Below are 17,861 nucleotides of genomic sequence, written 5' to 3'. Positions count from 1 at the left end.
ATTGTTGGTGTTATTTCAGTCATTATTCTATGTGACATGAGGTGACTGTGATCCAGCAGTCACTGTGTGCTCAGATATGGCACCGCATTACATTTTTTTTTTCCCGTTTCATTTGACCTTGAATTTTTGCTACAAATGGTTGCATTTTGTGACCTCTCTCCTCTCTGAATTGTGGTGGAGTTGGCCTACCCCATTTGAGTCCCCTAGCGGAGGAAAATGGGCCTACAGTGAGAAATTGAAAATAAGGATGAGCGCCATGTCTGATCCTCCGCTTGAGGAATAGAGCGGACGGCAGCGCGAATATCTCCCGGGCCGGCGGTCCCTTCGGGTTTCGGAGGTGAATCATGGGCGACAGCGCTGGGATTCAGCAAGGTTCGCCGGCCATCGGAGCTGCGGGCCTGGTTCCGGCCGCTCCTGGAGCCGGGGGGACGGAGGGCTCCGGCGCCGCTGGAGGTTCCGCACGTATCGCCGTAAAGAAGGCGCAACTCCGCTCCTCACCGCGGCCGAAGAAACTGGAAAAACTAGGAGTGTATTCATCCTGCAAAGTATGCCCCATTCGCACATTGCATACTTTTGAAACACGGCAGTTTTGAGGTCTTATTATTAATTAAGGGTATTTCCTGGGCTTGGTTGCAATAGTTTCCAAAAATGCAAGCGCAGCAAAGGAAGCCATTGCCGCACATCAATTTTTTCATTTTGCATGCACGAACCAATTACTGAAGGGGCGATACTGAAAATCTAGAGGATTTCAGTGTTATTATTACATTATAACTCTTCAGCGGGTGCCTTTCCAGCTGCAAGCTGTCCAGTGGTTTTACAATGTTACTCTGTTTCTGTCAAGGTGGGGGGTTGGTGAACGTAAACATTGGCTTGACGCTGGCTTTTGGGAGTAGCTGGCTGTGTGCGCAAAAGGGGCTGGATTGCTCCCGCTGTGTGCGCGTTCGTGCGCCGTCTCGGGCTTTCCACAGGAAATTTCACAGTGTCCCCGCACCGTCCGTCAGAGCACGGTGGTAAATAAAGAGGAGTTTATTGGGCTTATGCAGCGTATGATCCGCAGAGAGGGACGGGGTCTTTGTTTTGACAGGGTGACAGCTGCTGGGGAGGCGGAGTTTGTTGTTGTTTCAACGCGCATGCTCAGTGCTGCACCTCTAGCTGACGGTGACCAGCCTTCTCTCCCCAACTTCTGTCATGACCAATCTTAAGTTTCACATCGTATATCTGCTGCTGTGGCCCATTTAATATAAAATAATAGATTACTATCACAATGTTTAGTACCAGTAAGTATATGTGTATATAGTGCACAGATTAAAAAGGTTGTTAATTCAAAATTAAGTGGAATTTGACTTCCAGTGTTTGTTCCAACTTGCACTAATTTCAGCTATACATTTTACAGGCTGAAGGAGCTTGTAAGTGTAATGGCTGGAAAAGTCAGAACCCCCCTCCTACACCGCCTCAAACTGACCAGCAATCCAACACGGTCAACCTGCAGGAGCCCTGTCGGAGCTGCTCTCACACTTTGGGTACGTCAGCATGTCTACAAAAGCAGCTACAGAGGAGAGTAGTACCAAATAGAATTGAGTTAGAGGTATTTGAAGGGCAGGTATCTTTTTTCCCCCCCCTCACAGGTGATCATGTGACCCATCTAGAAAATGTTTCAGAAGAGGAAATGAACAGACTTCTAGGTATCGTCCTGGATGTGGAGTATCTGTACACATGCGTTCACAAAGAGGAGGATGCCGACACTAAACAAGTCTACTTTTCACTTTTCAAAGTAATTTCCTGCTTTTACTATCAATATATCTAAAAACAGGATTTTCAAACCTGCTTTGATTTCAAGTGAACATACTGTTTCTGTTTACCTTACAGCTATTGAGGAAATCCATCCTACAGATGGGTAAACCGATGTTAGAAGCACAGGAGAGTCCTCCGTTTGAAAAACCGAGCATCGAACAGGTAAATTACACGTCTATATTGGCGTCAACTGCAATACGAAAACAAGCCTCCACTCCAACTTGTTTTTTTTCATGTGTTTTCTAATCAGGGGGTGAACAATTTTGTCCAGTACAAATTCAGCCACCTACCATCTAAGGAACGTCAAACCATCATGGAGCTGGCTAAGATGTTTCTCAACCAGATTAACTACTGGCAGCTAGAAACGCCCTCCCAGAGACGCCAGAGGGTGCTCAATGATGATGCAGCTGGATACAAAGCCAACTACACCAGGTAGCAGCTCTACGCAGACCTCCTGTTCACCTGCTTTTGAAGCGTCTACAGCACAACTGTTTCTGAGATATTTCTGTGGCATCCTCGTTGTAGGTGGCTCTGCTACTGCAATGTGCCTCAGTTCTGTGACAGTCTACCCCGGTACGAGACCACTCAGATCTTCGGCCGGACGCTGCTGCGCTCTGTGTTCACTGTGATGAGGAAACAACTGCTGGAGCAGGCCAGACAGGAGAAGGACAAGCTTCCTCCAGAAAAACGCACGCTCATCCTCACACACTTTCCCAAGTAAGAGATACAAAAAAGAAATCCAAAGATTTTGGAAAATATGCAACAAACTTGAGACTAACTAGACAAATCTTCATGTATACTAATATACTACACATGCCTGCAGATCCTCAGTATCACACCACACAGTGGCCACATATTTGACCAGCTTTTTCAATGCAGTGAAGTAGCTGTTGTGCTTTCTTTGCTCAGGTTCTTGTCCATGCTGGAGGAAGAGGTTTACAGTCACAGCTCTCCGATCTGGAACCAAGACTTCTTGGCAGGATCAGCAGGAGGGAAAATTCCAATCCACACAGGTGGATCCACATACACCCTCACAGACTTCACAAAAACACACACCCTTATAGTCACACCTTTAAAACAGACTCCTAAATTGCTTAACCTATTTTAGACCATGTAAAAAATGCCACTTAAGAACATTTTATTCCTCTTGCTCTGTAGTGATCAGTGCTCCTCCAGTTGCCCGGCCGCTGTACTACAGCACCAGTCCTGTGTCAGTGGACACATCCACCTGCGGCAGTGTCAGTCCTGCCAGGAAAACAGCTTCGGTGCTGGAGTCAAACCCAGGTATTACAGAGAAACCTGTAATTACTCGTAAGGTTACAATGATGCCAACTTGTTATGTACCAGCACCCAGCTAAAGCCAGACTTGTGTTTCACATTTAAACCATCTTTATACATTACAGTGGCCGGCAGGTTAATCTGCCTCTCTCCATCTGACCTAAAAAAACATACACTGGTCTCAAAATAGTCCTTATTTTTGAAGTGGAATCTCAGTAATCTGCAACTTCTCTAAACTTATTTGAATGCTGGCTTCAAAGCTTTATCATCAAACAGAAGCTAAGTACACCTCAGAGCTGCTCCTAACGTACTGAAAATCAACAGTTGTGCCATCATGCATAGGCAGTAGCTGAAGCTGAGGCCGTAGTAAGCTGCCCTTAAATGCTGGTCAACTTCTCTGCTGGTGACAAGATGTAAAACAGACAGTCGATGATGATGATGATGATGAGCACCTTCCTCTGTGTCCGTACACTCTCACAGTCGGAGAAAAGCGTAAACCCTCTGAGCCCCTTCACCATGAGGAAAACAAGAGACCCAGGGTGGTGGGTGACATCCCCATGGACCTCATAAATGAAGTAATGGCAACCATCACTGACCCTGCCGCCATTCCAGAGGTAACCAGTTATTCTTCATGTGGATCCCCGTCAGCCTAAAATGAAACAACCTGCCATTGGTAAATTTAGACAGTTTGGGCAGAAACCGTCTAAGAAATAAGATCAACTTCGTCCCACCAACTTACAATTGGAAGAGAACATTTTTTTTTTTTTTAGCTGATGCACCCAGAGTATGTAATATCCAATTAAATTCTCTAGCTGTTGCTATAAATGATACAATGTGAAGTGGGTACGACTCAGCCAGTGCATGTCACTACAGCTTCAGATACGCAGCTGTTCTCCAGAACCCTCTGCTATCTACCAGTCAAAAAAATATAAAATACCAAAAACAAGTTGATGTGACAAATTTAACCTGACTCTAATTAAGTTAGTTTGAGTTACTTATTGTGGACCTGGTACCAAGTGTGATAATTTCCATATGTTGGGAATATGATTTGAATTATCTAAGATTTCGAAAAGATTTCGAAAGACACTGCGCGGCTGCTTTACACAATTATGCTTTGTAAGTCCACAAATACCATTCAAGCCTTTCTTGGATTTACACACAGTGCATTAAAGGCAGGTTTGTCAACCAACATATGGCATCATATGAAAGTGTTGTGGTGTCTGGTGCTCTGTTTTATGACAACGGGGACAGCGATGATGAGAACAACACGATCATCCTGATTTTCTACCTCCCTTCCTGTGCAGACCAGCCTGCTGTCAGCTCATTCTGCACGTGACGAAGCTGCCCGCCTGGAGGAGCGCAGGGGGGTGATCGAATTCCACGTCATTGGGAACTCCCTAAACCAGAAGCCCAATAAGAGGATCCTGATGTGGCTTGTCGGCCTTCAGAATGTGTTCTCCCACCAGCTTCCTCGCATGCCCAAGGAGTACATCACACGGCTGGTCTTTGATCCGTGAGTGTGACTCTCCTTTATTGTCGCTCATCATGTCCAGAAATGTCGCACAGCCTCATTCTGACTCAAATGAATCTTTTTTTTTTCTGGCAGGAAGCACAAGACGCTGTCGCTAATCAAGGACGGTCGTGTGATCGGGGGGATCTGTTTCCGGATGTTTCCATCACAAGGTTTTACAGAGATTGTCTTTTGTGCTGTCACTTCCAACGAACAGGTCAAGGTGAGAGGACTCCCTGCTTTACTTATCAGTTTTTTTGTGTGTTTAGTTATATTTGCATGGCCAGTTTTAACCCTTTCTTGTTGTGGCTATGTGGTTTCAGGGTTATGGAACCCATTTGATGAATCACCTTAAGGAGTATCATATAAAGCATGAAATCCTCAACTTCCTCACTTATGCTGATGAGTACGCCATCGGTTACTTCAAGAAGCAGGTAACGTATGAAAATGTTAGATGACCCAAAACCATCTACTACATCTCTCCTGACCCTTTACTCTGTAAAGATACTATACATTATCTGCAAAAAGAACATTTCAAAATATGTCATAAAAAAAATACGACGATTGCATTTGTTCTTGATGTCTTGGGTTGTGCTATTTTTAATACTGAATACTTCAAACTTTTTGACAAACTACACTACGTTTTCAGATGGTATTGAAAGTTTCTTAATGAAATTACATAAAATGTTAGATGGGTGCGTTTCTGGCACATAGCACAGAGAAACTACAGCCTGTGAATTCCAAGTTACGTTGCTTGATCAACATCAGCACCTGAGTTACACATGTTTTTGCGAGCATCGGTACATGTGCAATTGTAATTTCACCACGGACATGAAACTTGAGGAGAGAGTGGACGTCAAAACTTGTGTCAAATCTTTGGGGAACACAAAGAAGTCGCTGGCAGCCAAATCCGCTGAGTAGGAGTTGATGAGGAGCTACGATTGTGTTGTTGCAGCCCACAAAATTTCAATGCACGTTAACGGGAGCGTTGTCATGTTTGGTAACTCAATTGCCACCGCGCCACAGTTCAGGTTGTTTTCACCGAATGTTTTCCCTCCGACGCATCACAACATCAAAGTAGAACTTGTGTGTTGTCAGTCTGACCCTGGGGGACAAACTCATGGTACACAACCCCATCGATGTCTCATGGTTGCGCCTTTAACATAGTGCGCGTCCTTCAGTCTTGGACAGTAACGTTTTGCTTCTCTTGAAATGAATGCCACTTAAAACCCCTTACCCAGCTCACTGCCTCATCGCTATAGATTTTCTGAAGCATTCCAAGGGTCTCTTTTGCCGATTCCCAGGTTTGACACAAAATTTGATGAGTGCTCTCCGGTCATGTCCATGGCGAAATTGCAACCACAAAAACACGGGCAACATAGGTGCTGATGCCAATCAAGCGACGTAACTCCGAATACTTAAGAAAGTAATTGCTGTCTCCGGCTCCCTGCACATTACTGTGCTAAACTTTGTTCATTCACAACAGGACCAAAACTTCCTCAAAACGTTTTGATGGCAAGAAAACACATCTCCTCCCTTTCAGGGTTTCTCAAAAGACATCAAAGTTCCCAAGGCCAAGTATGTGGGCTACATCAAGGATTATGAGGGAGCCACGCTCATGGGCTGTGAACTGAACCCCAGCATCCCCTACACAGAGTTCTCTGTTATCATCAAGAAGCAGAAGGAAGTACGTGGGTGAAATGTGAATTAAATCTTTACATGCTTCTTCTTGTCCCTGGCTGCACTCACTCATCTTTTAATCCATCCCCATCTGTCTCCCTCAGATCATCAAGAAGCTGATCGAGAGAAAGCAGGCTCAGATCAGAAAAGTTTATCCAGGGCTGTCCTGTTTTAAGGATGGAGTCCGGCAGATTCCCATTGAGAGCATTCCTGGCATACGTATGTTATTCACTATTAATCGCACAGCTTACAGTATGTTTCTTTAACAACAATGTCACATTTATATTTATCTTTTATGGATGATTTCGGTGAAATGTGACTGTAATTTTAATTTCATTATGTCAACAGGTGAAACTGGCTGGAAGCCTGTAGGCAAAGGGTAAGTGTTTTCCCCACACTAGCAAGAAGCAGGGCTTCTAATCAAGGACTTCTGGTATAAACATAACTTAGCTCTCTTATACTGGCAATGATACAACCTGAGATTTTGTCATTGTTTATGTTCTTCATTTATAATAACAATTTGCATTAACAGGACTGGAAAACCCCTCATTGATGTCTTGAATACAACTCACACCGGACATGGACATTCGTTTTTCATCACCATCAGGCTCAAAATGTTCTTTTTTTCTGTCACTTTTGCTTCTTTAGGAAGGAACTGAAGGACCCGGATCAATTATACAGCACTCTGAAAACCATCCTCCAACATGTGAAGGTGAGGGCCAGACACATATACACGGACACTCTACATCTAACACGGGTTTTCTTTCTTATCATACTGGTCTTCTTTTTTTTTTTTATCCTAGAGTCACCAGAATGCCTGGCCTTTCATGGAGCCTGTGAAGAAAACGGAAGCACCCGGGTACTACCAAGTCATTCGCTTCCCCATGGGTAAGTACACCACTGACCACAGTTATCTGAAGGGGAGGAGACAAGTTCAAGTGGTGCACACTCCGCAATAGGCAGGCCTGCGAATTAACAACACCAAATAACAAAAGACAGAGCGACTCTGAAAGGTAAAGAAGATGAGATGAGGTTCAAGGGGGCTCAAGGAGACATGGGGCTCAAAGCAAGGAACCGAAGGGCTGCCCTCCATGTTTACTATTTTCTACTGCAGTGGTTCTCAACTGGTCTCGCCCAAGCAGCAATCAACAATGACATCCCCCATTAGTTCGTGAACTGCCGCTCTGAATCCTGAAGTTCTAATGTTGGCCGTCGGCATCTTGCTATTTTGGCGCCAGAAGTGACCGTATTTGGGCGAGTTGGGGACGAGCGAGTGGTAGATCTGATAAAGATCCTCAGGACACTATACCCCACCCACTGATAGCGGAAACCTGCCTGCACCACAGGCCTGTCTATCAAAAAGACACACGCCTCAAAATACCGCTTTTTTGATCCCTGATATCTGATTATTGATGGAATTATTTTTAGATGGACCACCAGAAAACTAATAAGAAGGAGTGACTTTAGCACATGACATAATAATGACTGATTGAAATTTTTGTCTTGCTTTGTATTTCATTAGAGAAGTTGAATGGGAGTCTATGGAACCAAAGCCTTTTTGGAGCCAACCCTTAGTGGCCCTCAAGTTTAAGGCACTTAAGCACTGGCCTCATTTTTGAGACCTGGAAGCTACGTCCACTTTTATAGTGTATGGTCCGGCCTCAAGACCCCCATTTTTTCCTAGTCACTACGTTTTTTTAACCCCAAATTCTGAAATTTATGACCCACTTAAAATTATTTTCATTAAAAAAACAAAAAAAACAATAATGCAAAAAGGAACGAAACTTACCAAACTAATCTGAAATTGGTAACTAATGGCTGAATAAAGCTTTCTACTGACGTGATGAACTTTTGGTCATTATTGTCATCACAATGCTGCAGCAAAGAGTGACTTCTTGTGTACTACATCATGGGAAATGTATGGCCTACAAAATTACTGTAGCAGGAGAAGTTCTGTAACTTCAAAAATAATGTTTAACCATTTTTTTCCCCTCTACTTTTTTTCTATGCACATCCGTGAACAAGTCAAGATGGCCTTGCAACCCACTTTTTGATCATGACCCACCAGTTGAGAGCCAATGCTCTACTGTATGTCTCAATCCATTTAAAAGGAACTTTTATAAATGCCCATATCGCAGCACAAGTGCAGATCAGTTGGAAAAAAAACCTCTCAACATCACATTTAGCACATTCCAGTGGTTGTTTTTTTTTTACTGTTCAAGTGTAATAAAAACAAGAACCAAATGTGTTTTTTTGTTTTAAAAAGTAAAGAGCTCTGGGTTCAATGGTGTAGTTCAACCACTGAGAGTGTATCATGATTCAAAAAGATGTTTAACTTTAATAAACAATTAATGTATCACCTTCACAGACCTCAAGACAATGAGCGAGCGTCTAAAGAGCAGGTACTACACAACACGCAAGTTGTTCATGGCTGACATGCAGCGCATCTTCACCAACTGCCGGGAGTACAACCCTCCAGAGAGCGAATACTACAAGTGCGCCAACTTACTGGAGAAATTCTTCTACACCAAGATCAAAGAGGCAGGCCTCATCGAGAAGTAAATGACAGGAAGAAGTTTCTGCTTCCCTTGACAAGGATGAGAGTCCTCAGACCATGAAATGGTTCAAGTTAAGTTAGAGGTAATGCAAAAGACAAGAAAAGAAAAGGACTACTGATTCAGAAACACATCTGAATGCAAAAGGTGCAAACAGGTCTCAGATCAGTACTCTTAGATTGTTTGATGCACACTGGCCCAGATCCTGAATCGGTAGCTGATATTTACTCTGAAAGATAGGCCACGAAGGAAGGCCTCATTGAAGAACTCTTGAGACTGTTTTGGATTTCAAACATAAGAAGCATTGTGTCTTTGTATTTCATCACGTGTCCCAGAGGCCCATGGAGAGAAAGGACAGCAGAAGGTGGAACAGTAATACATATTAAACAGGGCAGAAAGGTTTTGGTAACGTGTGTTAAGATGCTGGAAGGCATCACAGAATGACAGCTGATTGGAGCTTTACCACCAATCTGACTTTGTCTCTCTCTATCTCTGTTGTTTTCATATTGCCTTTTTAGTGTCTGCCTCCTCCTCTCAGTTGACTCAGGTAGAGATGTCATGAGAAGTAACCACATCTGCAGTACAAAGTCATTACAAAAGTGTTACCTGTGAGGAAAGTGGCAGAGTTCAAGTTTTCCTGTCTGTATAACTCTATTCTTGTGAGCATGTGCGGCGTTAATGAGGTCAAAGTTTGTCTGTTATGAGTTCATCCTGCCAAAAGAGGAATACATACTTTAAATTTGTACAAATTTGAATTATTTTGAAGCACTCATACCCACTGTATATTTTAAATGTGTACATAACATATATTTTCTTTTTCAGAACTAAATAAATTATCTTTTTTTTCCCACCAAGCCACATAGGGCCGTTTGACTATCGAAATGCACTTTTATTTTTCCAAGTATTAGTTAACATAAATAAGAGCATTTTCTTTTCCTCAGAATTTGTTTTACACATAAATTACACTGTCGACTACGGTCTAATTTAATTATTTAGAGTTTATTCTTATTTATGTGCTGTAATTTAGAAGAATTACGCTTAAGACAACGTCTTAATTTATTATTTCTTATTTTTGTCCTGCAGATGGAGATTGATAACTTTATACTTTGGAGATAAATGAAAACGATTGTGCAATAATATGTAGTTTTGCTGTTTTGTAAAAGGGTGTTTGTACTTTTCAAAATTTAGGAAAAAAAAATACCTTTTGTAAAATGTCTGGAAAAATGATCTCATGCTCTTTGTACAATTGGTTTTAATGAGATAGTATTAGCCTATTTTATAGACTGAATAAAACAGAAGTGAGGCTAATTTTGTGTCTGCAGTTTTTCATCCAAGGAATAACAATTAATCCCACCTAATACATTGTTTTTAGTTGCAAACATGACTGAACACACCTTGTGTGCCGCTTTGGTGCTATTCAGGTTCAATAAAGGGAACCGCTAAGCCATTGTAAATTGAAATCATGGTATATTATTACTTGCATTGGCCAAAGTTTATTAGCAACAATGTAAAACTGAAGTTTATACCCTGACACCAACTGATATTGAACTAATCTTTGATGTGTTCTTTGTTTTCATAGCACTTTTCAAAACAGTACAAAGTGCTTCACAGTTAAGAGTAAAACATTAAAGCAGCTGAGTAAATGAAGACTACTTTGTTGTCGCCATACGGGAGAACAAACAGGACGCATATAAATCAGAATTTACTAAATGCAAATATGTACTCATATTCAGGATCGCATAATAAAATACATTGAAAATTTAAGATGACATTTAAAAGTAACGAATCTAGTAGTCTTCAGGAAACAGTCATTAGTATATTTACTAAGACATAGGAGATGTGGATGAGAGTAGAGCTTTACAAAATATGAAGAGAAGAAACTCATTAAAACAAATCTAAAAGTGATCACATTCTCTTCGTAACAAAGAAACACAAGCTTTAGAGTGACAAATAAGATCACCTGTCCAACTAAGAAATAACTTCAGAGCTGCCAATGCCAGCCAACACAGAGTTCAGACAGGGCAAAAAAAAAAAAAGGTGGCAGCTTTCAGCGACACCCAACAAAAGACTCGTTGTACACCTCCAACGGCTGCTGGTTGCTCATTGAAATCCTCGATTTCTGAACCGACTTTTGCTTGAAAATAGGAGAGTGGAGGAATTGCAAGTCTGTGAACTTGTCTCCACGCCGCAGTTTCCTGTCGAGGTGTGAATAGAATTATTAACAATTCTTACAGTAAAAAAACAGTGAACCATATACAGCGAGAGCGGCATTAGTATGTAAACCCACGCGTTTAGTGATGGCTCCTTATAGTTGACCGTCATGCTGCTGCGCCGCTTGCGCGCAGGAACTGGGGTGGAGCATTGGGGATCAGAAGGGCGTGAGCCGCCGACGTAGAACTTGCGATAGGCTGCGGGGGATAGATTGGTCACATCACACAAACTCAAGCCCCGCCCTGCTGTCCTTAAACCAAGCCCACCTGCAGAAACGTGAAGCAAGGTGTGATCCACAAGAAAGAAAGAAGGAAACAGGAGATGAGTGTATTCCTGTGCATACACCAGTGGACAGCTAGAACACAGACAGCATTAAAGACACGTGATAATGCAATGAAAATGTGATCTGCACAACCCATTGTGCTCGATGATGCTGGTGACAAAAGGCTTTTGTCAGCGAATTAATACATCACAGTGACAGTGATATTTCATTCTAACATGCAGTTTTGGACAGAATCAAAAAATGACTCACGTTTCTTGCATGTTTTGATCCTCTGTGGCGTTTGGTGGGGTAAAAGAGGCGGAGCTTCACAGGAGGAATCTCCAAAATTAGACAGGACGCTGTCTATTCTCATCATCTCGGCTTCAACCAAAGGGCTGACAGGAGGCAAACAGTCCTCCCCAAGAGGATCTGGAAGAGCAAGGGGAGACCATTTAAATTTTACAGGGATGGACACTGTATCATGGATACTGATATACAAAAGAGATGAGGCTAAATTTGTTACCTTGTCTGGAGCTGCTTATCAAATATTAATATTAAATAGTGCATAAATATTCACAGATATGATGCGAAACACTGTTCCTTTAACAGCCTTGCTAGTGGCATTAAAACCTGTTCCACAGTTACTAAGCAAGTACTGACCATGATGATTTTCCTGTTCCAACCTTAGAGGGTCGGGGCTGTTCAAGAAACTAGAATCAGGTGACTGATGGGGATGACCCTTTCCCTTTTCAGACTCTACAGCCTTGGGACTTGACTGTTCATCTCTCAAGACTACAAAATAAAAAAAATAATCAAAGAAACTGTTATTCATAGCCAAGAAAAATAGAGAGAATATCAACAAATTAAATATAAAACTGAAGATGACAGTGATATTCTGAATGCTCACCGGATATCTCTTGTTTTGGAGGGACGTTTTCTTTCTGCTTGACTACCTTAGAGGGCCGACCTCTACGAGTGGTGATGACCTTGATTTTGTCAGGAGAGGTTTGTCTCCGTCTGGTCTTCCGAGGGACATAAAGGCTGTCCTCTGACTCAGAAGATGGTGATGACGAGCTGGAGTCACTCTGTTTGGACACCACAGGTGAACCTTTAGTTTGGCCCTTATCTTTTTGTGTAGTCTCTTCACAAATGTCTGTGGCCGGCTGATTGTCCTCTGCCTTGGCCCTGAACGGTGTGACGTGGACTGCCTCTTCGCAGTCAAAGTCAAATGTATCATTAAATCCCAGTGAGGTGTTGAGCTTATTGCCCTGTGGTGGAGGTGCTGTTTTGGCCCGTGTGGCTGACCTGTCCCGACTCTTTGAGCGGGCTCTTGATTTGGGGTTCTCCCATGGTTTCTTCAATGGGGCACGCTCTGGTTTGCGGCCTCTCTCAGGTTTCCGTGAAGCCTGTTCTGGATTGGAGCTGGGCTGCTGCTGGGCTTGTTTCCTGCCGGGCTGCTGCTGACTTTTTTTGGGCGGGGCAGGTTCAGGAGTTGAGTACTGGAACTCCTCAGTGTCAGTGGGGTCTACTATCTCTGGTTCTGCTTCTTGTTGCATTTGATTCGGATTTGTACCGTCACTGTGAATAGGACTTGGTATCAAAGCCCCAAAGCCGGCGATTGGGTCTCCCTTACTTAACAACTTCTGTTCTTGCACTCGCCCAGACCTCCTCCTGCTCCCTCTGTCTGTGCGCCGACGCCTCACACCCACTGTGGATGGCAGGGTAACCTGTCTGTCACATTGAAGTTGTCCATTCCTTTTGGAGGGGGGAGGGTCTATGAAGAAATAGACAAAAAAATAAACATTATAAACTACAATAACTTAATTTCAGGATTAGGATAAATGCAAAAGTGTATCAAAATACTTCAAACTGTACACAACGGCTGTGATGGAATAATGTAAAGATCTGAAGGACAGGCTAGAGTCTGAAAAACAACTATATTTAAAATTGGTTATGAATCATTCCTTAATGGAAAAACAACTTACGACCTGGAAAGAATGCTAATCAGTTACTCCCTAAATTAACAAACAAAATCAACCTGAATCACCAAATGTTACTTTTATTCATGCTGATTCTTAGCTGTGTAAACAGGATATATTTACATTACAAAATAAAATTGTGTATGTAATACCCAATATTGACTTGGAATACCAGATTATGTGTATGTATACCTGCACAGGTTGGCGAGGCTTCGCACAAAATAGGCTCATCGAGTTTCTGGCTGGTCCGCTTTCTTCTGCACATTGAGAAGCAACAAATCCCGAGAATCAACTCAGCAAGAAGGTTGTAACACATTTTTATGTGATGAATTTATGATTTTAAAAAGGAAGTTAGTATATTTTTTATTATAGCACTTTCACAGAGCAAATGCAACAAAGCGCTTTTCAAGAATAAAAGTGGATCAAAACAGAAAACATTAGTAATAAAAAAAACAATAAAAGAGCACAATAAAAACAAAAGCAACAGAAGACCATAAAAGCACACAAAAGTTAACAATATTAGACAGCACTTGGTTCGGAAAGGGCTCTATATGTGAGGACCTTAAACTGAATCCTGAACGTGATGGAAATCCCATGTAAAGAAGATAAAATGGTTTTAATACGAGTTGTTTTCTGGATCTAGTTAAAAGCTTGGCAGCTGCATTCGGATCATTTGCAGACGGTCGAGGTTTAATTTGCTGAAGCTGGTGAAAAGGGAATTGCAGCAGTCCAGCCCTGATTAAAACGTGGATGATCATCTCTAACTCGAGTTGAGATACAACACACCTGAGTTTTCAATTTTTCTTGACTGAAAGAAACATGTACAAGACAAAGATTTTGCAGTTGATCGAAATACATTGCCTAAGCAATTCTGACATCAAGATTTCAAAGATAAGACTGTAATGATGGTGATGACCTTCAGACACTAAGCATACTGTGTGAAGCAACACTAAGAACCTAAGAAGAAAGTTGATAGCTATCTAGTCCTTAAATATTGTGGAAATATACCATTTTGTCAGTACTATTTTTGAAGGAGACATTCAGTTGAATGTCATCAGCATAACAGTGATAGAAATTACTTTTAAATTTTCTATTAATATGACCTGAGGTAAGGGTGGCATATACAATGCAAATAATGTAGGACCCAAGACAGAAGCCTGGGGTGCACCACAATATAGAGAAGCCCACTTGGATATTTAATGACACAGAAAAACTCCCAGAGACATCAACCCACTGCCGAAGCCTTTCTGTCATGATCGACAGTATCAAATTCAGCAGCAAGATCCAGCGGCATGAAAACAGAGCATTCACCTACATCAGAAGCAATCATTATGTCTTCGGTGACTGTGCAGGGAGCTGTTTCAGTGGAACACTTTTGACAAAAACTGATTGGAATTTGTCTGAACTTTTGCATTATCTATTTTCTAACAACTTTGTCTATAATTTTTTTTTAATAGAAGGCTGCTTAGATAAAGGGCTGTGGTTTCTGGGAAGGGATGGATGAAGGTTACGTGTTTTCAGAGAGGGCTGAACAACTGGATGTTTAAAATAAGATGGGACACAACTAGATTGCAGGGAGTTTTATTATAATAGTGACCAGTCATGGACCATTAGACTAAAGTATATTTAAAATCATGAACGTTGGAAAGAAAGCCGCAGGGCACGAGGAAAGATGCATGATGCCGACCAAATAAAAAAAGGTCTTGCACGAGAATAGCAGAGAAACAATATAGAATTGAAAGTCGAGTTTAATAGGCAGGAGGCGTAGTAGAAGAGGGAATAATCCCAGCCCTGACATAATTGATTTTATCCACAAAAGATATAAAATGACTGCAATCCATGTTTGAGAAAACAGGCACATCAGGGGGTGCAAGAGCAGGCAATGTTGCTAATGGTATCAATCAGGATTTCAGGGTTGCATTTAATGGAGGTGATTGGATTTGCAAAATAAGAAGCCTGTGCATCTTTAACCTGATTTAACCTGTTGTTTAACCTGTTGTTATACTCATTAATAAGGTCTTTGTAATAGAGATGATGAACATAAGCTTCGGTGAATTTCCACAGTCGCTCTATCCTCTGACATTTACGCCAAACACACCAAAAAAAATAAAATAAATCAATCCAATTTTTCCAGGGGTAATTTTTATCAAAGATTGCATAGCAACGTGTGATAAAAGAGTGGATCAGACCAGCAACATCAGCATGAGAAGACAACACCGCGCTTGTGTTAAAGCTTGCAAAAAACTTCTTAGCTGAGGTTATTTAAGATGCAGGAGTGGTTTATATGTTAGCTGGCAGAGACTCTAAATTAAAGAAAATAAAAAAAATAAAAAATAAAAGCTCTTACCTTGCTGGATCCAGATGATGTTGAGGTTCAACGAGGATGTTTGTAGGTTCAGTCTAGATGAGCAAACAAATAAATTAAATATTTTCCTGTAGGAGGGCATGCAGAATTTGAAAATGATTTCCATTGTTTACCAAGTTATCTGGGTGACTTAAATTCTCTAATTGAAGAAACATTTGACGTGGATAAGAAGAGCCGACAGGTCTCCAGAGTGTACCTGTGAAGCACTGGCTGCCAGAGCCTCCTGCTCTTTCAGCTTCCTCTTGAGCAGCAGCAAGTGAAGAAACAGGGCCTGTTGCTCCCTTTTCAGCTGCAGGATCACTGAATTGGCCTGCCTCACTTTCTCCTTTTCAGCTTGCAGAGCCACAGCCAGCATCTTGTTGTTCTGCTGAACGCCCGTAAGGATGGTGTGTGTGGAATTGTTCACCCCTGTGGAGGAAAAACATAAAAGGGCTAAATCCATCTGAATATTACCAATCCATACACTTCTGCATCCATCGTGGTACTATTTACCGATTACTAATACCCCCTTACATGTAGATTATAAATAAAACTTGATGTGAAAAAGTTCTAAATGCAAATCAAACGGTGATAGTAACTGTGGAAGACAGGCTTTATTTTCCTTACCACTGCTTTTGTTTATTATCCTGGACCGTCCCTTGCTGGGAGCTGAAGCACTGGCCAGCCGTTTATTCCTCTTTTCCTTCATCTTCTCCTTGATGTCCTCCAGACTCTGCTGGAAGGACTTCTTCTGGACCCGTTCTTTCACCATGGCTCCGGATCTCTGTTCAGCACAATGTGCAGTGTGTTATCCATGTGCTCGAGAAGATGCATCTTTGCAAAACTAACGACGAAGCTAAGGTTCGAGCTAACAAGCTAAAGTCAGCACGCTAGTAAACGTTAACGTTAACAAAGGGCAACTTTCAGTAACTGCAGTCAACACCGTGTATTTAAAAAAAAAAAAACAACGTAAAAATGAAACCTACCAGGATGTGTTTCTCGACAGGCAATTTGGTTTGGATGTTATGTCTTTAAATTAGGCACCAAAATAATCCATTTTAACGCAACTCGTCCGTCCACTGAGGGCTGACGTTCGAATTGAGAGCCGCGACTGCTGATTGGTTGACACGTGAGAGAACGTCATTTCCTCTAAGAGAATTAACTGTTCGGTAGATGGCGCTGATGTATAGCTGAATGGAAACCGCATTTCCTAACCGAGAGGGTGCAATCTGTTTGGTGCTCATTGTTCATCTTGCACATCCTATGAGACAAAACAGTAGACCCCGACACACTGCAGTTATCGAATTATAATTCTTGGGCGTTTGAATCCGTCCCTTTTCCTTATTTTCCTGTCCGTCAATTGGAAACAAACAAAGTTGAGACTGCACCTCTGAAAAAAAAATGGAGGCATGGTAAACTTCTTCAAAAAAGGAAATTAGATTAAGACTCATCAAGGGGCAGGTCCATTCAGCACCTCCGAAATGAGAATTTATAATTGACTGCTGAAGATAAAAGCTGGAGCAGAGCTCTAGAAAGTGCTCCACTGCATGTGGATGGAGCTGATAACAATATTAATCTGAAACCCTTCTGACGGCAGTGTTTGAGTCATATTCCTTGAGGTTTTTCTGAAAGTTTTGTGGTTTGTTCAAACTGAGATTACACAGTAGCTCAGAAAGACAGTCAATTATTAGATGAATGGAAAATTTAAATTGAGCTAGAAAGTCTTTTGACACTCTACTCCAATGTCCACACTCGTATCTGCACACATGCGCCTACCTGCATGCATGCAACTGTCCTTCTTAACTTCACTCTGCATTCATAAGTATCCATTCCTACCCTTCTCAGGTTTTGCTCAACAAATGTTCCTTAAATATGGGATTAGTTAGTATTACATAGCCAGTCATAGTCTCATTTACTTTGCCAAGTCAAAGTCAAACAGGGCATGTCTGGCTTGGCAGGGCACGGGGAAGAAACTCGCACCTCTCCTGCGTGCCACTGCAGCTCATAACATACATTTGGTCCTTCTGTCAGTGAGGATCCAAGAGAGTGTCCATGCCAACCAGCTGAATGGCATATTTAGGCTACAGAAAGGGTTTGGGCAAAGCTTGGGTGTTGTCATTGTCGCCCACAAATGACTTCACCCGGGGGCCTGTGAAACAGGACTGTAGCAACTTTTAGGCAAGACCCTGGAGTTAAGCAGCTTTTGATTTCATTGACTTTTCTTCCAAATATTTGGTGCTTTGTATGTTCT

At 42.0% G+C, this 17,861-nt stretch overlaps 2 protein-coding genes across 2 annotated transcripts; one reads left to right on the top strand and one right to left on the bottom strand.

The window, feature by feature from the left end:
- The first annotated feature begins 195 nt into the window (after nt 1-195).
- Nucleotides 196-10,116, top strand: kat2b (K(lysine) acetyltransferase 2B). The gene is made up of 18 exons (XM_069176321.1): nt 196-545; nt 1,394-1,520; nt 1,626-1,771; nt 1,867-1,953; nt 2,042-2,223; nt 2,317-2,508; nt 2,701-2,804; nt 2,950-3,075; nt 3,550-3,683; nt 4,374-4,582; nt 4,676-4,802; nt 4,903-5,013; nt 6,123-6,266; nt 6,364-6,478; nt 6,608-6,638; nt 6,908-6,971; nt 7,063-7,147; nt 8,628-10,116. The coding sequence occupies exons 1-18, from the start codon at nt 345-347 to the stop codon at nt 8,819-8,821; spliced, it is 2,379 nt and encodes a 792-aa protein (XP_069032422.1). The 5' UTR covers nt 196-344; the 3' UTR covers nt 8,822-10,116.
- Nucleotides 10,117-10,305: 189 nt separating this feature from the next.
- sgo1 (shugoshin 1) lies at nt 10,306-16,687 on the bottom strand. Its single transcript, XM_069176322.1, has 10 exons — nt 16,597-16,687; nt 16,238-16,394; nt 15,828-16,039; nt 15,614-15,666; nt 13,459-13,523; nt 12,195-13,061; nt 11,948-12,079; nt 11,558-11,716; nt 11,102-11,291; nt 10,306-11,009 (listed from the first exon to the last, which is right to left on the bottom strand). Exons 2-10 carry the CDS (start codon nt 16,380-16,382, stop codon nt 10,862-10,864), a joined length of 1,971 nt encoding a protein of 656 aa, XP_069032423.1. The 5' UTR covers nt 16,383-16,394; nt 16,597-16,687; the 3' UTR covers nt 10,306-10,861.
- Nucleotides 16,688-17,861: the final 1,174 nt, after the last annotated feature.

This window comes from Embiotoca jacksoni, unplaced genomic scaffold (assembly GCF_022577435.1).
Source record: "Embiotoca jacksoni isolate LCO1_2020_lvr unplaced genomic scaffold, fEmbJac1.0.p SCAF_7, whole genome shotgun sequence".
In the NCBI taxonomy this organism is placed as follows: domain Eukaryota; kingdom Metazoa; phylum Chordata; class Actinopteri; family Embiotocidae; genus Embiotoca; species Embiotoca jacksoni.
This window is presented reverse-complemented; position numbering and strand designations above follow the sequence as displayed.